The sequence below is a fragment of the Cnephaeus nilssonii genome (assembly GCF_951640355.1).
Source record: "Cnephaeus nilssonii genome assembly, chromosome: 6".
NCBI classification, from domain to species: Eukaryota; Metazoa; Chordata; class Mammalia; order Chiroptera; family Vespertilionidae; genus Cnephaeus; species Cnephaeus nilssonii.
Window position 1 is genome coordinate 92,810,069 of NC_137077.1, and position 21,699 is coordinate 92,831,767.

The following is a 21,699-nucleotide window of genomic DNA, read 5'->3' on the forward strand; positions in this document are numbered from 1 at the left end:
TGTGGATATTTTGGGGTTCATCTTATGTGGAACTCACAGGGCTTCCTAAATCTGGATGTCTGTTTCCTTTTTCAGGTTAAGAAAGTTTTCAGTTATTATTACTTTAAATACATTTCCCCCCTTTTCTCTCTCTCTTCTTCTGGGACCCATATAATTAAAATGTTATTATTCTTTATGTTGCCCCATAGCTCCCTTAATTTATCTCTGCTTTTAAAATTTATTTTTTCTTTCTACTGTACTATTTGAATGAGGTACACTGCTCTGTCTTCTACATCAATGATATTTTCTTCTGCTTTATCTAGACTGCTGTCAAACTTTCTAGTGTGAATTTTAGTTCAGTTCTTCAGCTCTGTTACTTCTGTTTGTTACTTTCTTATATTTATGTCTCTTTGTTGAAAATATCACTGTGTTCATCCATCCTTATCCCAAATTCAGGGAGCATTTTTATGACCATCACTTTAAAAATTTTATCAGCTAAATTACTTATTCTGATTCAGTAAGGGTTTTTATTTTTCTGAGTTTTTATATTGTTCTTTCATTTGGAACATATTCCCCTGCTTCCTTATTTGACATGACTCTCTTGTGTGTTTTTCTATGTGTTAGGCAAAACAACTACCTCTCCTCCCAGTCTTGAAGGAGTATCCTTGTGTAGGAGATGGTTTTAATCTTTCAATCTAGCCCTAGCTTTGGTTGTCTCTCAAACCTTTGTAATTGCTTAAGCAGCATAATTTATTCTAAATAGGTCCCAGTTGTTGAGGGTCTACCAAGATCTTTCAGTATTCGAAAGGAAGGGATCTTAGGCAGCACCTAGTTTCCGGCAGATTGAAAGACAGACCCTCAGGCATTAGCTTTTAAAATATGCAAATATATACAGTCTTGTGGGAACACAATGATAAGACCTGCTGGACTCCAGACCAGACAATCTGGAGGTGTTCCCTGGGCAACTCGAGACTGGTGTATAAGCGCCTTTTGAGGAGGTACCAGATGGCTGTAGTGAGCCAAGGGAGACCACAAATATGGCACCCACCAGCCTACGTTTCCTGAGAGCATATCCATGCCTCTAAATGCATAACAGACATGAAGTCTGCTGCTCAGGCTGGAGCTCCAGGACAAATAAATAGCCTTTCTCATAGAAAAACTGGCGGTGGGTTTTAGTCTTCTGCCTGTGTAGTGCCCTGGGGGAAACGGAGGAGGAGGCCGGTTGCTAGCCTGCCAAGAACTGCCTTTCTGATTATTATAGTGCTAACCCAGAATGCAAGCCCCCCTGGCCACCAGTGCCAGGAAATCAAGGAGCATTCCCTTTGTTGAGCCTTCCCTCCACACAGCTTGCAAGAACAGGTGGGCACCAAATCAGAGCTTTCTGTTAACTTGACTAACACCATTCACTCTGCTCTGATGATTCCCTGGGACCTGCCCCACACAGCTCACAGGCTGGTGTGAACCTCTTCCAGCAGCTTTTCTACACAGCCTGTCTCGGCTTACATTGAACACTTTCCGAAAATCTCTCAAAGGTTCACAAACTCCAAACAAGCAGCATCTGGCCTCAGCATGCCCTCTACCTCTTGCTAAGCAGCCCCAAGCCTGACACTAGTAGCAGCCAGCCTCAGTTCACAGTTTAGCTTCTCCCATCAGGCCTCCAGGCCCAGAACAGGTGGAAACCTTCTACAGATCACTTTGTAGCTCCTATCAGGTGGTTCTGGGTGGGCATAGGCAGTGGCTGACCTTGGCCTGCACCAGAGTCCCTCCCAAGAGGCCCTGGGACCAACACACCTGGTGAATGGCTTCAGACCACACCAGAGTACCACCCAACCAGCTCCATAAACAACACATCCAAATGGTGGACTCAACAGGCACCAGAGCTCCACTAAAGAGAATTCTGCTTCATAGAGTCAGCCCCTTGCCCAATAGCTTGTCTGCTGTAGTCACTCATGCCCATTTCTAATAGCCAGTCAGCCTGAGGGGGAAATTCCTCCCACTGACTTGGCAACAGCAATCAAGGCTCAACTATAGCAGGAAAGCACACACAACCCACACAAGGGACACTCTTGGTACACCCAACTCAGACAACCAGGGAGACTGCACCACTGGGTCCCATAGGAACCAGAAGATATGGAAAAGAGCCATATGTAAATTTTGGAAATTAAGAATATAATAATAATTTTTTTAATGCAGCGAATGGATTTAAAAGAAGACTTGACACAGCTGAAAATAAAATTATTGACCTGTATAGAGGTGGTAGTGGGGCAGGGAGGGATACTAAGAATCAAGCATAGAGAATCAAAAGAATGGGAAATACAAAAAAGAAGTAAAAGGTTGGGAAATAAATAGTGAATTTTATGAAATGTTCTCTAAATCTATTGATAGATTCATGAATTTTTATTAATGTGGTGAATTACACTTTATCCTGTTATTTAAGTGTAATATAGTGGTTTATGCATCTTTATAAGTTTTATCTCACACATCTTTTATCAAAAAAGTTTTTTAAAAGAAGGTTCTGGTCTAGGCATCTATATCATTGCAGGTACCAAAAGAAGTCTGCTTTCTATTCTGCCATTAGCTGAAAGATGCAGTTTATCACCAGTAGGGAAGGGGCACACAGGGTGCCAAATCATGAGCTAACCACTTCCAGTGAATTTGTGTTGGCACGGGAGATACACTGTTGAGAAGAATTGTGAAGCCCTTTATGGGAGCAGAGGGAGAGAGGCCATGATTAATAACAGTAGCTGCCATGGCACAGGGTCAGAAAGTCATGGAATGTATTTGCCATTTTTGCCTTGGATAGTGGCTAAGATTGGAGGATTTAAAGTAAGGTTCTCTTGACTTTTAATTCCCTCTCCAGCATTTACAAGGTGTGTAATCTTGGACAAGTTATCTCTCTTACCTAAGTCTCAGTTCATTTATCTTTATTAAAATAGTCAACTAATTAAATTAAATGATATATGTAAAGCATATCCTGAGTCCTCAAGAAAGGGAGCTGGTATTATCATTATTATTTGCTTTGGATCATCTTATCTCCATTTTTTCCATATTTATTTTTTTCTAATATCAAGATGTCTCTTATTTTTTCTCATCACAACCCCTATTACTAATACAAAAAATAACAATTCAATGTGAAGGTTGCTATTTTAATTACTCTCATAGTTTTTAATTTATTAGGCAACAGAGTATACACCATTTCTTTCCTGGGACAACAACCTCCTTTAATGTTCATCAAACCACTTGTGGGATGCAGAAATTTATTAACATGGAAAGGTTCAATTAAGCATAAGTAAAAACCTCTAATGAATAAGGACATTCTAATAAGAACATGATTTAAAACACACACACACACACACACACACACACACACACACACACACACACACACACCTTGAGACTGCAGGAACGCAATCTGGCAAGAATCCTTCTCCCCTTCATGGAAAGACTACCAGTAAGAAAATGTTTCAGGCACCTTTGACCCTCAATGTGACGAACTTACTTTTAACCAAAGAGAGACCTACATGCTTTTTAGTTATGGATTTATTTTCTTTTGAATGTCATTAAACCTATGAAACTATTGAAAGTGTAGCCTGCTCCATTAGTCGAATGAAGGTACAAGACATGATCCATGAATTTCTTCTTAATTCCAATTTCTAGCCAGTCCAAACTGGTTCATGTATATCAGAAGTAAGCATAAGTCAATAGTCACAATCTGATGATGGTGATGATGATGATCACAACAATGATGATAATGATGGTAGTGACAACCACACATGCTGATAAGAGAATTCATTTGTAGATTCCTATCAGGTATGACTTTGGAAGATGAGGACCCAGAGTTGGCTAGTGAGTTAAACATTTATCTGGTCACCCTCCCAAGTTGGGGACTTCTTGCTCATAAAACTGAGAAGCCCTACAAATAAGGTAATTCCTCCTGGTTTAATGGAATGATGATGGTGGCATATAGAAAACCAATGATACTTTGCCAACTACTGTAAGTTCATTGTTCTGTCTGCCCTACATTGTTCCATTTGCCCACCATATCCACTCTCCACCCTTCTCCACTAGGCTCTCTGGCCAAAGGGTCTAACCATATAGACTACATTAAAAGGCTACCTTGCACTATGGCTTCCAGTTGATTTCATTCAATGGGGACCAGAGCAGGAGCTCAGCAGGAGAGAGGAAAGTGAAATCAGGGTTTTTTGTCCTGAGATCCTCTCCAGGTCATCTTGGGCTGGAATCATCACAGCTTCTCTCAAAATGGTTCCCTCAACAGATTGCTCGCCTTCCCAGGTGTTTCTACTATCCTGATATTTGGAACTTGTTTTTATTCTTTTTTACAAATTAATTTGAGTACCTACTATGTGAAGATCATGTAGAAGGAGTTTCTGAGCAGGGCATTTTAGGATGAATAATGGGCTAATGGTGCAGAATGGGTTGAGTGGCAGGAACCGGAAGCAGGAAGCCCAGTCTACCACTCCAGACAGGCGACAGTAAGGACAGCAGTGGGAAGAGCAGATATGACAGATGCTATGGATGAAGAATTGCTGGCATTTGGTGGAGAAGTAAACAAAGGTGACTGCCAAGTTTTGAGCCCTGTGGGGACCAGGGAAAGGCTATGAGTTCAGATTTAGATGTATTGAGTATAAGGAGATGGTAGGAAATCCCAGTAGAAATATCTAGTAGCTTATGGCTTGAACTCAAAAGAGAGGGCAAAGAAAATGTATTGCAAATTTGGATTCACTTATAATGGTGACTATTGAACCTTTAGGAGGGAGTGAAGTGAATGAATTTACTGAGAAAGGGAGAGTTTAGAGAGACACAAAAGGATAAAAGATTAACTGTGAGTAAGTGGCAGAAAGAAGCTTACCCCCTGACATACACAGCACACATGTCCATCCCACTGGCACTTTGTCTTTCTTACTCTCCCAGGTTAGGGTAGTCCCTCCTTCCTTTATGCTTTTACAGTTCTTTGGACAAGTTCTTAGGAAGATTATCACCTACTTCTTTAATTAGCTATTTTCATGTCTGCCTCTCCATGTAGCTGAAAGTTCCTCATGGGCAGGGACTTCATCTCTTTTGTCTTTGTCATATTCCTCAGATTAAAAGAGGTCCAGAAGAGAGGGTGGGAAGGCAGGAGGCAAAGAACTAATTATGGAGTTGAGCGAACTAAAATTGTACACTGTCATGGAGACAAGGAGAGTTTCATAATCGATGGCCATTCGAAGGCATAGATTGGCCAGTCGGAGGCCATAGGAACATTTGGGGATGCAGGCTTGGTAAGAGTGGTAATGACCCAGGCCCACTGTCAAGAGGGGAAAGGGATGCCGAGCCACTCCTACCATCGGTCACAGTCGTCAGAGCCCCTTCCACAACTCTGTTGAACAGCTTATATTGTAGCTGGGAGGACCGACCCTAGCATACATGTCTCCTGCTCTCCAGTGGTGCAATATAGGCTAATGTCCCTGTCTTGCCCTCTGCAGTAATCAATTCTTTTTTAAAAAAAGTAAAAATAAAATTAAAAATTTAGTGTATGACCCTGTAGGACCCTCATACCAGTTAGAGCATGGCATTTTCTGCAACCAGCATTGGGTTCACCTACTTTACCAGTTCACACATTACTGACAAGAGTGATGTGACAAGGGTCACCAGCTGCTTAAGAGTGCCTGGGGCCTCAGGCGGCCAGCTGAGATTGTGGCCTCCCAGCATGACTGCAGAGCTCTGGTCCTTGCTTCCCAAAGTTTGGTCGGTGGAACGGCAGCTTTGGTATCACCTGGGGCCTGGTCAGAAATGCAGAACTCGGGTCCCACTCCAGAGAGACCAAATCAAAGTACATTTTAACAGAATCCCAGGTAACCCATCTGCATTATCACTGCTTTAGGTTCCACTGATAGTGTCACCACACTTATAATAATGGCATTTACTGTGGGCCAGATATTTTTCTGAGCACTTGACATGAATTAACTTGCTTAATCCCCACATCAACTTTATAAGGTAGGTACTATCATTCTCCTCACTTTAAGATGAGGTCAAATAGCTTGTCCAAGGTCACATGGCTGAGAAGTGGTAGAACCAGGATTCAACCCAGTCATTTGGCTCCAGGGGTCCCTGTGTTTTAACCACTGTGCTGCCCTGCCCTTCCTCCCCTACCTCCCATGGCAACTGTCCGGGGACTTCTTAGGTGCTCAGTAAGCTCCCAAGTAGGAATGCAAAGCTGTCTGGTTAACTTAACCAGTTGTCTGGTGCTGGAGAAAGGCAACCTTAACACTTCGAGGAAGAGCTTTCTGCCACCTGGGTACACCTTCTCACTTTAGGGAAGGGGAGCTCCTCTGAAGGCCCCTGACGAAGGAAAGAGTCATTCCAGGTTTCCCTCGTAGGAGAGGTTGGTGTTTCATATGCACTTTCTTAAAGTCAGCGTCCAGGTCTGAAGTCTGGGGGCAGAATGGACATGGTAAAGACAATGTTCTTTACTTGAGCACCTGTTTTAATGGGAATACATTCCTTTCTGAGAGCATCCAAGTCCCAGGTGGGGCTGGTAAAGAAGCTTAGAGTTGGCTCACCATGTACTGCCATTTGGTTTGAATTTGGTTAATAATGAAGGCATAACTCACTTTGGTGAGGCCAGTCTCTCAGTTAATCATCATTCAGCTCATCAGACCTCTGGATTAAGCAGTGTGTTTTCCTCGCCGCCATTCTATGAGGAGAGGGCAGCCAATTTAAATCAAGAAGTTATCTAAACTGCTGGCCTAGTGAGGGCAGTCCTGAATCCTCCCCAGTTCTAGACAGAGATGTGTCTTCTTAACCACAGCCCTGGCGCCCTGCAGAGTCCTGAGTCAGCACCAAAACCAACAGTAATTTCATCGGAAAAACTGACTGCTTTAGGAATGGGGTCTGTCCCATTTCAGAAGACTTTTTTCCAGGTTTGAGATTGGCGGGACAACTCTAAATCTAGGCTTGCTGTTTGGCAGCATTTTAGGCAGTACCACACACTCAAGTTGGATTGAGTCAGCTGAGAGCTTGGTGATAAAGGGACCCTGAAGCAGAACAGTAGAGGACTGTTGGCCCAGTTCTCTGCCTCCCTCCATCCCTCAGTGGCATAGGGGATTATTTTCTCCATATCACAAAGAAGGCTATCAGGAGAGCCCTTCTCATGTGCTTCCTGAATTGTTTTCTCTGAAAATCAACGTGATTTCTGCTTCCTCAGACTTCATACAGAAGTGATAAACTAGTTTCCCAAATCTCATTTCAGTTGTTTTATTAAAGAAGCATAAAAAGAGCAAGGGAAAGCATGAGGCCAACAGATGGAGGCTGTGGGTCTCCCATGAGTCTCCAAGATCATCCAGCCAGGCAACCTTCTTTTGGAACTTTCAGACGCCTCTGCTTAGACCTGTCTTCCTGCCCACTCACATGGCCAGGTCCTCTTCATCTTCATTGTTCAGCTTTAACCTCAAGCCTCCCTTCCTGGGGAAGCCTTCCTCTACTCTCCATGCTAAAGGAGGACCCTTATGATACCTGTCTGTTCCATGAATGATCTTAGCAGAGTTTGCAATCATCTGTCAGTTTTGTGATTATTTGATTAATGTCTGGCTTCCATTACAAACTCTATGAGGGTGAGGCCTGAGGGCCTTTTATTCACCACTGTATCCCCTAGCCCTAAAACAGCAGGTGGCCCATAGAACACAGCTCAGTAAATATCCTTTGAAGGAGTGAAATTTAAGATATTGAGTTAGTTGATTCCCAAGTCCTCTTCCTGTTCTGACAAACTTTGAGTCCATCTATGAGTAGCTTGTATCCACCACCACCACCCAAACTTCTCTTCTCCCAGTTCAGTGATTTTTCAGCATTGTTGCCTTATGGATTCTGTGATCAGACCTCCTTGGTCATCTTTATTGCTTTCCTAATGCTTGTCTGGAGCCATGGAGTCTGAAAAGTTAGGAACATGATATGTACATTCCTATCCACCAACAAAAATGTTATATCAATATAGAATCCAAACAGTGAATCAAGCTAACATTAGCAAGTATCTCCAATTTGAGGTCTTCATTTCTCCCTTTTTCCCTCTCATTTTATACCAGAATGGCTTAAAATTTGAGTTCAAAAGAAGGAACTATGAAAGTAGAGTTTGCATGAAGAGAACAGAGTGCTTGCTTGATCAGACAACACTTCTGCATGCTACCTTTCAGTGCTGGTAAATTTTCATTCTCCTCGTTTCTCAGGCTCTTACTCATAAAGGAATTTTTATACTCCTTCCTGATATTTCCCCTGGGCTCAGAACAGAACAATCCACCAGCAAAAGCAGGGCTTGGTGACTCTGTAATAAAACAAAAGAATGTAATGTGTCCTCGACCATGCATCCATTGGTGGACTGTCTGTAACAGGTGTGGAAGCACCAACTTCAGTCAATCTGGGCATTTTCAGGGTAATCTCAACACTTTCTTATGGAAAAATGCCAGGTTTTGCTTTCTATAATTGGTGGTTTCTCTTGATATTTTAAGGAAAAACAATGATTTTATACTATGTTAATAATGTGGATTCTTTTCAATAGGTGGAGTTACACATATGTAGATATATATGCGATTTGATAAGTATGCTATTTTGTGGTATTGACAGCAAGCTTCAAAACTTCATATGTCAAATTTGCTGAAGGTGTTAACATCATAGATATTTTTATGCTTAAAAATGTCAAAAAAAGAGCATTTGCAGGAAGTTTTAATTCATTACTTTATTTTGAAGAAAAAGTTACCGTATACTTCGGGAAACTTATGGTAAACATGCTCCATCTCAGAATACTTGTGAACACTGGTTTAAACACTTTAAAAATGATGATTTCGATGTGAAAGACAAAGAACGTCCAGGTCAACCAAAAAAGATTGAAGACCAACAATTACAAGCATTATTGGATGAATATGCGTGTCAAACTCAAAAACAACTTGCAGAAAGATTAAACGTTGTTCAGCAAACAATTTCCAATCATTTACAAGCAATGGGAAAGATTTTAAAGGAAGGAAAATGGGTGCCACATCAACTGAATGAAAGACAAATGGAAAAGCGAAAAGTCATCAGTAAAATGTTGCTTCAACGGTACGAAAGAAAGTCTTTTTTGCATTGAATTGTGACTGGCGATGAAAAGTGGATTTATTTTGAGAATCCCAAACGCACAAAATCATGGGTTGATCCAGGTCAACCATCAACATCTACTGCAAGGCCAAATCGCTTCAGAAAGAAGACAATGCTCTGTGTTTGGTGGGATCAGGAAGGTGTGGTGTATTATGAGCTTCTAAAACTAGGTGAAAACGTTAATACTGACCACTACTGACAACAAATAATCAATTTGAACCATGAGTTGATGGTGAAACAACCAGAATGTGCCAGAAAACACGGCAAAGTAATTTTGCTTCATGATGACGCACCATCACACACTTCAAAACCAGTTAAAGACACGTTAAAAGATCTTGCCTGGAAAGTATTAACCCACCCACTATATTCACCAGAACTTGCTCCTTCAGATTACCACTTGTTCCGATTGATGGCACCCGCATTTTCTGAGCAGCACTTCAAAACATACAAATAAATGGAAAATTGGGTCTCTGAATGGTTTGCCTCAAAACAAGAAAAGTTCTATTGGGACAGTATCCACAAATTGCCTGAAAGATGGGGGAAATGTGTAGCTAGTGATGGACATTACTTTGAATAAAGCACTTTTGATGTTTCTCTTGAAATTATCATGTACAAAATCCACCATTATTAACTGGTACACCTAGTATATGCAGATCCTTGAAGCCTTTCCTAACTTGGAATTTTCAAGTTGGAATATATTTGACCAGAAGGAATACATTACAGCACTCTAAGAGGGAGAAAAGTAAAGTCACACGTGTTAGCTAAACTCCATCTCTGTCCTTTTCCTAATCCCAGCATTTAATGATACTGCTTCCTAAAGCCCCGTCTCCCTGGAAGGTTGGGCAGCCAGGCATGTAGGTAGTTTTTTCATCCACAGAAGAGGTCACCTAACATGAGATTGGGTTTCTAGATTATTTGTTAATCTCTGTGGGACTGTACATTCCAAATTTTCCAGTATACTTTTCACATCAAATATTCTATCCGTAAGTACTCGTGTTATTTGTCAGATCTTATATCCTGATTTCTGGTGAAGAAAGAGAATCATCATAAATGTAGGCCTTATGCTCTCGTGTTCAGAGGACATTTTATAACAGCTGCTTTACCAGGCTCATTTACTTCTACCAGTGTGATCGGCCAGCCCTAAAGAAGGGCCTAGCAATTGCTTATCAGCCATAAGCATGGTCTATCTGAGGAGAACACTTGGGTGGGGAAATGTTGCTATGTCTTCCAAATTTGAACTTGAACTGGAGGAGCTGTTTGTGGGACAGCGGTGAGCCAATTCCAAGAAGAAGCTATTAAGCATCCAGGCCTTGAGTGCCAAATTCTCATGATGGACTGGAGAGAAGGAATCCTGGCGCCATGCCTTCACACACCAGCCTGGCTACTGCTGGTTGTGAAGAAAGCAGCAGAAACTAGAAGCCTTTCCTGGAACTCACCTTGGAAACATCTAGGCTCTCCTAGAAGCAGGGACTAGGCTCCCACATCTTGCTGGCAGGTGCTGTAAGCATGTGTTACTGCTCTGTAGACATAGATCATGGAGGCTGAGAACCACAGCCTTGGGGCATGAGGAGGCATTTAGCAGTGATGAAGCCCACAGGCTCTGGAGCCAGGCCACCTGGCACTAAACTCCATGCCACCAGTCACCAGCTATGTAACTGTGGACAGGCCATTGAACCTCTCTAGGACTCCCTTTTCTCAACTGTAGAGTGTGATTAATAATAGTACCTACTTCATAGGGTTGTTGCCAGGAGGAAATGGAATAATTCAAGTAGAGTGTTGAGAACTGCACGTGGCCCATGGTACGTATTCAGAACATGTTAGTGAGGGTACAGGGGGCTTTGGTGTGCCAGGGAAATCTTTTATCCAATGGCTGAATTCCTACCAATGCATCTCATTCAAGAGCTTATTTAGTCAAGGTTTGAATGCCTCTGAGGATGGGGCTCCTACTACCTCTTAAAGCATCCCACACCACCTTCACATAGGTCTGTTTCTTGGACATATTTGTGTTGAATCTAAGTCCATTCTGAATCCTTCCTTGTTGGTCCTAGCTCCATCACTATGGTCATACAGAATTCATCTAACGCAGTTTAAATCATGTAAAAATTATTGATATCACCCTCCCTACCTATGCTTTTTCCCATTCTATGAGTCTTATCTTTTCCTGACCTTTGAATGTCATGGTTTCAGATTCCTTTGCCATTTCTGTCTTCTGAAAGCAGCTTGTCCTTACAAATGTGATTTACTCTGTGTGCATTGCGTCACTACTGTGCACTGATACAAAGATGAGATCAGGCTCCAGGGGCTCTTAGTTAGGCAGGGAATGGCATTCTAGGCAGGGAGAATAGCATATGCTGAGATAGGGAGGCATGAAGTCACAGAAGTTCAGACAGTTTGGTATATTACTGGAATTACCATATAAACTAGAATGAGATGTGGTCAAACTGTGGCTTGAGGCAGGTGAATTTCACCTGTAGGTGGTGCGAGTCACTGGAAGACTTCAGCAGGGGAGGAACATGTTCCAATTTGTGCTTTCGTAGACCATTCTAACTATGGCATGAAGATTGGGCAAAACTGAATGTAGAAAGATTGTTAACTGACTGATGAACACCAAGGGGGTGTTGAGGAGGAAAATGAGTCATGAGCCAAAATGTCCAAAAATTATACCAAATGGCTAACAGTGGTTATGTCTGGGTGGTGGGATATGGGTGATTTCTTTCTCCTTTTTGTTTCCCTGAGTTTTCCAATTCCTCTAGAATAAGTATTTTCCATTTTCTCTTTCTATAGCACGTGTTATTTATGTAGTATAAATAATTTAACTTGTCTAAAATACTTCAGAATCAAACTGGCAGGACTTGATCACTGATGGAAGGAGGAGTCTGGGGGATCAGTCTCCTGATCTGGATACTCAGGTGGGCAGGGTGGCCGCCAACCAAGCCCAAACAGGGGCTCTTAGGAATTCTGTGGCATCTCTGTGGCCGAAAGGAAGCCTCCAGGCTGCTGTGACTTCCTTTTGGCCTCTGCATCCCACTCAGTAATCTCTGCCTGGGTCCGTGGCACCTGAAACTTCTCAGCCATGCATATCCCTGCCTGTCCGGCAGACTCATTGCAGCCAAGCCCACCAGAGCTCCATGACAGTGGCAGCGTTTCCTTAGACCAGGGGTCCTCAAACTTTTTAAACAGGGGGCCAGTTCACTGTCCCTCAGACCGTTGGAGGGCCGGACTATAGTTTAAAAAAAACTATGAACAAATTCCTATGCACACTGCACATACCTTATTTTGAAGTAAAAAAACAAAACGGCAAAAACACCTGCATGTGGCCCGCGGGCCGTAGTTTGAGGACGCCTGCCTTAGACTGTGTGTCACTCCTTCAGTAGACACTTATTGAGCCGCCGTGTGCTCAGCACCAAGCTAGGCCTTAGCCATAAAATAGTCAGAGACTGGACAGTGCCGTCTTCACAAAACACAGCCCGATGTGAGAAACAGACAAAAATGTTATAAAAAAAAAACAAAAAACTATTTAATGAGCATATGATTCCAAACTGAGACTAGTGTTCCAAAGGAAGGAAATGTTTCCAAGAAGACATGTAAGAAAGGAAACTTCTTTGGTTTGGGAGATTGGGGAAGGATCCCTGGGAAGAGAGATGCTTGGGCTGAGAACCAAAGGGTTAAGTAGGAGGAAATATTGGAAAAGCGGTCCAGCTGAGGGAACAAACAGCATCTGTGACTTCCTTTTGGCCTCTGCATCCCACTCAGTAATCTCTGCCTGGGTCCGTGGCACCTGAAACTTCTCAGCCATGCATATCCCTGCCTGTCCTGCAGACTCATTGCAGCCAAGCCCACCAGAGCTCCATGACAGTGGCAGCGTTTCCTTAGACCAGGGGTCCTCAAACTTTTTAAACAGGGGGCCAGTTCACTGTCTCTCAGACCAAGCTGAAGTATGGCTTGTTTGAGTCTAAAAGAAAAGCTGTCTAACCAGGAGTCCTAAGAGTGAGCGGCAGGGGATGGAAGTGGGTGGAGCGGTGTACCGATTGACCCTCTGGTGTCTTATAGAGCATGAGAAGGATTTCAGTCCTTATTCTAAGAGCAGACCCTCTGGCTGTGGCACAGAAGAGAGTTTCCCATCCTGTGTCTCCCACCATTTTCTTGCCATCTGAGGCCATGGCACTGGAGGCCTGATAACAAAGGCCCCTCCTTGCAGCAGACATCCCTGAAAGTTGCTTTGCAGTTCAGTTTTCAACTTTCTCATTACTTCACATACTTTACCACTAAAGTGTGTACAGCATGCTAATTAATGGAATCATTGGGATCTGAAAACATCTCGTTCTAATGGGAGGCTGCAAAGCACTCCTTAATTCACAGGTGAAATGCTTCCACCCTTTCTCTTCCTTTATTTTTTCTCTCCCAGCTTGGCTGTAGCTGTGGAGCATTCCCCTAGTAACTAGGGCCTAGTTAGACTTGTGAAGACATCCACCAGATCACAAAGTGCCAGTGACCCCCTGCGGTCTGGGGAGCGGGAGACCCAGGCTTTGTTCACCCAGGGAGGAGGGTGGTGGGTGAATACAGAGGGAAGTTCCAAATACTTAGAAAAGTGGAGTCATGTCCGATGTCCCTGGTGGGTGGGGAAGTCAGACAGCGACACTGTGGTGTGATTCAGAGGTGGGGGTCCTATCATACCTGTGTGAGAGGCGGCCCACAGAAGATTTCTGCACAGCTGGCCTAGATGTAAGGCGGGCGAGCCTGCCCTTCCCCCACATCTCTCCTAGGATGTGGAGACTTGGTGCTCTCATGTTGGCAGAAGCTTTCCTGGGGCTAATCTGGGGTGACTTGCTGGTGACCACCTCTTTGGCATTTGCAAATGAAAACTTGCCACATCCCCTTTAAACAAGGAGCATTCTTGGTGTGTTATTTGTGCTTGAGCTTATAAGTAAGGGGGTCCTTCTCCCCATAAGTCAACAGTACAAACCTATAGCCCTTGGGGTGCACTGACAAGACCCATGTGCTAAATAGTTTTTCATTTGCTCTTCTTTTTTCCTTGAAGGGATCTAGGTACCTTAGTTGTTTTGTTTTGTTTTTATTGTGGTGATAGATAGATAGATAGATAGATAGATAGATAGATAGATAGAGATATAAATTTACCATTTAATCATTTTTAAGTGTACAGTTCAGTTCGTTCACATTGTGCAGCCACCACCACCATCATCCATCCCTAGAACTTTTTTCATTTTCTCAAATTAAAAAATCCAGTACCCATTAAACACAGACTTTCTTCAATGTGGTTTTTGAATGAAAGGCTATAATGGACATGACTCCACTTTCAGACTTGGTCCTGAGGGCAGGTGGCCTGGTGAGGAACCTGTAGGAAGAGAGGTCCACCCATGTAACCCGGAGAAGGTGCCCTCAAAACTACTTCCTCAGCCCTCTCATGGAGGTCTCACCACCCAGAGGTATTCCAGGGTGTGAATCAGTTTCAGCAAAGGAAGTCCCACCCCCTTGATGCCCTACTACCAGACTATGGTGACCCATATGTTTGAGAGCATACGGGTCAGCCATAGTCTCTTGAGCGATCAGCACGTCCTTGCATGGCTGCCTCTAGTCAAAGTGAGCCTCCCTGTAGGGAGTTGCTATTCCAGGAGAAGAAGAGGGTAGGTTGTCTCGAACATGGGGTGTTAGGAAACTGCATAGTTCTGGGTGAAACAACATGTTCTTTCCCTTGGAAGGATAGCCCTGCCAGTCTTTTCATTTGGATATAGCTCCAGAGAGATTTGGAGTCAGGCCAGCCCGGGTGTCACTGCTCTGTCACTCAGTTTCTTCATCTAAAAAAAGGGGGTTCATGGTGCAAGGAGTATGCTAAGAAGATGGCATAAGATCATGTCAGTATGGCATCCAAGAGAGCACGTGGTTCAATAAATGGAAGCTGGTGTTATCACTATTGTCACTGTCTATGATTTGTCATTTTAGGTCTCCAGGTGGTTCTGAATTCCATCATCAAGGCCATGGTTCCCCTGCTGCACATCGCCCTGCTAGTGCTGTTTGTCATCATTATCTATGCTATCATTGGCCTGGAACTCTTCATGGGGAAGATGCATAAGACCTGCTACAACCAGGAGGGCATAGCAGGTAAGGGAAGATGCTGACTGGCCAGCTGTCAAGAAGCTGTACTATGTTGTCACTACTTTTCATTCAGCCAGGGACACTGCCTCCACCTGACCAATAGTGCCCAGGAAGGCCTCCATTCCAGGGATCATTTCCAAACCATGGTTAAGGGAGAGATTGGTCGTCTTTTTCTCTTTGATGATTTTTGTTTTTACTAAAATAGATCTCGGTTACAAATAGCTAAATGCAAGCTTTGTGCAGCACTACTGAACACTGTTTAAATGAGCTGTGCGATTCAAGAAACATCTCTTAGCCAACCTTGAATATTTTAATTTAAGAATCAGAATTAACTTAAGGATATAGATCTATGCTCTGTTGGTTCTTCAGTATTGCTGGCCATCATAAGTCCTTTCAGGAAGGTGATGTTGCCTGTCACCAGCAGGTTGGGTGTTCGGGCTGATCCTGGCTCCTCTGCTTCTCCGTTCCTAGGCAGAACCCCAGCCCTGTCTCACGCTGGGAGGAGGTCAGCCAGTGGTGAAACCTCTTTTCCTCCAGGAGAAGGTTTCGCTCTACCTCATGACTTCACAGTCCTTCCTTTTTGAGAACTTCGCTCTTGTGTTCCTTCAATAAATCAATCTATTTAACAAGCAATGCTGGCTCATTAAGCACTTCCTTGAGTAGGTCTGGAGTTTTGGCTTAAGGAGTATGCTACAACTACTGTCTTAAGTTACTAAAATCTCAACTTGACATTAAAAGAAAACACATTCAAACAAATTGACAAGGCTTTTTAACAGACATATAAAGTAGTTCAACATAAAAACTTGTTGAAAAATACCCCAAGGGGTTAGTAGTGTTAAACTTCCATGATTTATTATTTTTTTCATAACAACCTCATTCATCTTAGTTTTTGGCATCTTGATGAGGAAAGGGGAGCATGTCTGAAGCATTAAAGGATTGTGCACATCTCTCCATCTACTGCCCCTCATTTCTGTCAGCCCAGTATTAATCTCGTGTGACCCCTCTTGCTTTGGGAGCTGACCTACAACAGGGAGTAAAATGGATTATTCATATTCAGAAACCGAAATGGATTGCAGAATCTGGATGATCTGATTTGATTGGCTATATTGGGTATTTGCAAGGTCGCTGCCATATGGCCACAGTCCCTAAACAAACAAAAAGCTATAAACCCATAAGCAAAGACTCACACAAAGGTTTTTACTTTTTTGATGGAGAGTATTTAATAAGAGACCATTTTTTCACTCTAGAGAGAATTTCCAAATTACTGGGATCATAATTGTATAAAATAAACTGTCATGTTAAATAAAACAGAAGCTCTTTAGTATTGGAACAAACAGGCTTGCCTTTAGCTAAAATTCTGAGGTTTCAGTCTTGCCTAAAGAAATACCCAATAATGCAATGAATAATATTTTCCCCTTGAATTCAAATCCTTCCTTATGTCCAGTTTAATCTGTAGCTAGCCCCAGGCCAGTAAATTTATATTAATTCTGTGGCTTTGTTAGAGCTCATTCTGAGTCCTACTTAAGAGTTACTGTAGTATGTCTAAAGTTTATGCACTTGTACTAGTATTGAAGTGATCAATGACCTGTTTGGCCCAGACTTCTCTGGCAGTCACTGGGATGTTGAGTCTCAAAGATCCCCATCAATTCAGCAGTGGAATTTTAGAATGCTGGTGTGGCTCTCACCAAACACATATCAAATGGGAACGAGTAAAATGGTGAAGTCTTGCCATAAAGCCAAAGACGGCAGTTCTGTCCTGTGCACCTCCGAGCTATGGGGCACTGTTCCCAACACTGCACATGGCTCCTATAGCAGGAGTGTGTTTTCTACAGGTGACAGGGTCCTGTAAGGGCCTGTGCTAATAAGCAAACCTGAATATTGGTTGGGCCTCCTCACTAGGCTTTGTTGAGGCCTGCAGTGGCCTCACATGGCAAGGAAATGGTGGGCGTGGTAGACCAGGGAGAGACAGGATGGGATACTCCGCCCCGTGCAGCTGGACAGTCTGGTGAAACAGCCCCGCAGGCCTGCTCAAAGTTTTAGTGGCCTCCTTGCTTTTAGGATAAAGATCTGAACTGGCCTCACCAATTGCAGTGGCCAATTTAGGGCCATATTATTGTCCATCCCCAATAGTAATCAGGACCAGGAAAAGTACCCAAGACATTGCCTACTTCCTACCATGGATGCATCAGATTATTTATGTGGTGGGTTTTACCTTCACCTCCAAGTTCAGAAGGGAAGGTCGCTCCCATCACGGAAATGACCATCAGCCCTGGGAGCCAGTTTGTCAGAGGACAGACACCAAAGAAGCGCTCCAGAGAGGGGAGCCATGCGAGCTCCACCGGAAGGCGAACTTGCTCTCCACGTGGAGCCAGACTTCCTGCTGGGAAGAGGACAGAGGACATGTGGCTTCAGGAGCCTTTCCTCCCAGTACTGCAACCAGAGCTCACACACCTCCTCTTCCTGATCCTGCTGTCTGATGGCAACCCTGGGACCCACTCCATCCATCTCTCCCAATAGAACATGACACAGCTGTCCTCAGGGCCTCTCCCACCCAGAGTGACGAACCCTGATAAAGAAGGAACATGTACAGGAATCTGGACATACTTGATGCAGCCAGAGTAGAAAACCAACCCTGCAGTCTTTGAAACCAATCTCCTGTGTTTTGGAGAGTTTCATACCACCTTTGGAATGGTTGTTTTTTGTTTTTTTTAAATTTCAGTCTTTGGATTGAATTACCATGTTTTCTGCAAACTTAGATTATACGGAAGTGTTTGTGAGCCCTTGTTAGAATATTTAATGGGTCCGGTCAGTGTGGCTCAGTGGTTTAGCATCAACCCATGAACCAGGGGGTCACAGTTCCATTCCCAGTCAGGGCATATGCCTGGATTGGGCTGGATCCCAGGTGGAGGGGTGGGGTTGCGGGAGGTAGCCAATCAATGATTCTCTCTCATCATTGATGTTTCTATCTCTCTCCCTCTACCTTCCTCTCTCTGAAATCAATAAAAACATATCTTTAAAAAAGAAAAAAAGAATTGTTAATGGGATTTACATCCAATTCTTCTTTTTACATTTTGAGTTTCTTTTTCAGACTGAATTTTATGTGCTTGTAAATTTTAGAATGCATTAGATTTTGAGCCATGTCTCCTAGGAAATATATAAAGAAGCTCTGGAGCTGGCCAGGCGCACCATTATTCTGCTTCTCGGGGGCCCCACCAGTTCCTGGGAGAGGAGGCCTCAGGAGAGACAATGTTCCTCCAGTCCCCAAGGCACCTGGAAGGTGCCCTGCAGGCTCCTCGGCAGGTGCACCAGCGTATACTGGCTCCTTTTGTTTCTGGCGTCCCATCTGTTTGATGGTGCTCTGAGCCAGGTCACTCTGAATGGCTCTCCCAAACGCAATAATTACCCCAGAGACTGGCAAAGAATGGGTTGGCTAAAACCTAGAAATGAAATCATTTTCATTCTATTCACTCCTTAAAATTGGGGCCTAAAAAAGTAATTGGTTTTGTCTCTGGTATTTCTCTTTGGAACCCCTAACTGGCACTGTCCCAGGGTGTCAGGCTCCTGTTGGTATTGACCACATTTTTCAAATCTCTCATAATCTGGCCTCCATTATTTTACTTCTAACTTAATTTGGGCTTTCCAGAATGACTTGACCATGCTTCACCCACGTTGCTTTGTTTTTTCCTCCTCCCTCATGCCCACCCCGCCTCACCAGGACTTCATGACTCCCCAGAAGAAAACCAACACATTTTCTCATTAGATCTCATTTCCCCTCACCCTCCAGAGCATGTCACAAGGACCTGCTGATTTGTGTGTTCACATTTTTCAAGTGTTCCCTTTACTGCTTTTTATAGATATCTATTTTTACCAGATCATCACTGCTTCTTAATTGTTCTCATATCTTTTGGTGTTTTTTTTTTTTTTTCTGTTGTTCAAGACAGACTTAAATTAAAATAGCAGAGTGGCTCTTGAGCTTTTAGATGATCTTCCTGAATCTCAACCCTTTCTCTTTTAGTAATGAGATCATTTCCCCTTCATGCTAGTTCTTTTCAACATACATTTGTAAAACCCTGAACTGTGTTTTCCTTTCTTGAGGACACTCAGAACTCACTTTCTTTATTTCTGCTTATTTCAGGGATTGAGAATACAGGAAAAGCTGTCAGATTGGCAACCACAGTGCAAAGATTAATACCATCTTAATTGCACTAAAAAGCAAAACAGGAAAAGGAGATGCAAAATTTCCCTCTTTTTTCCCTTCTCTTTCCATCCCATCTCTCATATTGTTCCAGCCCTTTCATAACAGAGACTGAACATGTCCTTCTAGGAAGCCATCACTAGCATGGGCAAGAACACAACTGAGTTTATGATCTATTCAGTCTCGCGGCTCTCAATTTTTTACATATTTATTATCTACTTTTTCTTTAACTCTTTAGGTTTGGTATTCTCTTTTTAGTTCCCCTCCTTTCATAGCCTCCCCTTGTTTAAGCTCACATTCAAATCTCTAAGGATTTTGAAATTTGAAGACAAAAAAAATTGACTGGAGTTCAGCTGTATGAACGGAGCCCCCTGGAACCAGCGTCTGGAGGGGGAAATGATGAGGACACTCATTTTCTGAGACAGCTCAGGGACCAGTGATGCAGACCTCTTCACCTGGGTCATATCACAGACACCCATGTACAGCCTAAAGCACCAGGCCAAGAATAAGCCAGAAGTAGCGCTATTCACAATAGCCCAAACCTGGAAACAATCCCATTAGGGGGTGGATAAACAGACAGTGAACTGAACATGTATATGCAATTTCTAGAAAGGCAAAGCTATAGAGATGGAGTGCACACCAAGTTGGTAGGGCAGGAGCCGGGCCTGACTGCAAACAGGCACACAGGAATTTTGGAGGAGGATGGAAGGGTTTAAAAATGGATTGTGGTGATGGCTGCACAACTACTAGTATGTAAATTTACTAAAAATAATTGAGCTGTGCATTTACATTCATGGACTGGAAGAAATGTCAATTATATTTCAATAAAGTAACTAAAAAGAGAGGGAGAAAAGAAAAAAAGCCAAGAAGACAATCCAGCATATATTTCCAGCCATGCTGCTCAACTCCATTCTCTTAAGAATTATCTTAGTTATGGATTAATATTCTCTTTCTGTCTTCCTCTTGGGAGTGAAATTTCTCATTTGAAGCCACAAACCATGAAATAACCAACCAACCATCTTCAATACTGAAGTACTGGACACTTGTGATTGTTTTGATACATATAGAAATCTCTAAAGGAACAACTGCAAGTAAATTCTCTCTCTGGGACCGTATTTTCCCCGTTGTCAGAAGCAATCATTTGGTTGTTAAGTCTATCCTGCTTATTGCTGTTCCTTTTACAAGCATGAGGCAATGTCCTTAAGTTCACACGGTTACCTTCCTCAGCTGGGGCAAGGCTTTCTCAGCATTTCTCTATTTTACTACAATAGAAATTCTTAAATAAATCAAGTCTTATTTCAATTTACTAATGATCTCCGTACCAAAAATATAAACCTCGTCTTAATTTATTGGTTTTTTCAGCAGCTGTTCCCAGCATATGGAATTAGCCCAAGCACTGTCTGTAGCCACAGATGTTAAACTGTTTTCTGAAAAAGCCCTGTCCACACCTCCCGAGTATTCTCCCTGTCGCCCACTGCCTCTCTATCTTGAGTAGAGGTCAGAAAATGATTCTTTTCTTCGGAAAGGTAGGAATGCTGGTGAGCAAGCGCAGTGGTGCAAGGTTCCACCTGACCTGCATAAAACACAGGCCGCAGCGTGCACTCAGGTTATAATAAAGACGGCTGCAGGCTGTCCTCTCCCTGCAGTCAGGGTTTACTTTATCCTTCACTAGATAAGGCTGCACCACAAAGTGACTTGCATCCCTGCTGATGCATCATGTAATACCTTATGGACTCTCCCATAGTCTCAAAGTGCGACCCGATGGGATCTGTTGGCTAATGATGTGGAGTAGTCTTCCAGTCAACACGCTCTCACTTGAAACTCTGTTATTCCTATGGAAATACCCCCAAAATAAGAAAGCATGGACTTCCTTCATTTTCCAGGATATCTTCCACTCAAAGTGGTTCCATCATCATTATTTTTTGATTGACCACTTGACTATGATGCTGATGTGCTACCACAGAATGTGCAATATCCCTACTGTCTTTAAAATCAATTACTGGGCTTAAAATGCCATTTTACAACAATTGGTTGCAAGTACTAACATTCTAAACCAACAGCCTAGTTCTTTATGTTGTTTAATTCATACAGGGGACGAATGAAAACTTTTTTTTGCATTACCATTGTGTGGTTGTTTTGCCTATTCCATCAATCTTATCCTGTAACTTTCCTCTCTAACTTCTCAATTTTTTTTCTCTGCCCATCTCTCCCTCCCCTCTGCCCGTCTCTCCTCCCTCTATGTGATCCCAACTCTGTGTCCCGCTCCCCTCTGTGCACCCCACTCTGTGCATCCCCCC

At 43.1% G+C, this 21,699-nt stretch overlaps 1 protein-coding gene across 8 annotated transcripts in view; it reads left to right on the forward strand.

The window, feature by feature from the left end:
• Positions 1-21,699, forward strand: part of CACNA1C (calcium voltage-gated channel subunit alpha1 C) — a 590,813-nt gene that overhangs the window by 393,108 nt on the left and 176,006 nt on the right. For all 8 annotated transcript variants that reach the window (XM_079775042.1, XM_079775041.1, XM_079775040.1 and 5 more), the window contains one exon: positions 15,055-15,213. In XM_079775042.1, the coding sequence (XP_079631168.1) occupies positions 15,055-15,213 (159 nt within the window). The remainder of the gene's footprint in view (positions 1-15,054; positions 15,214-21,699) is intronic.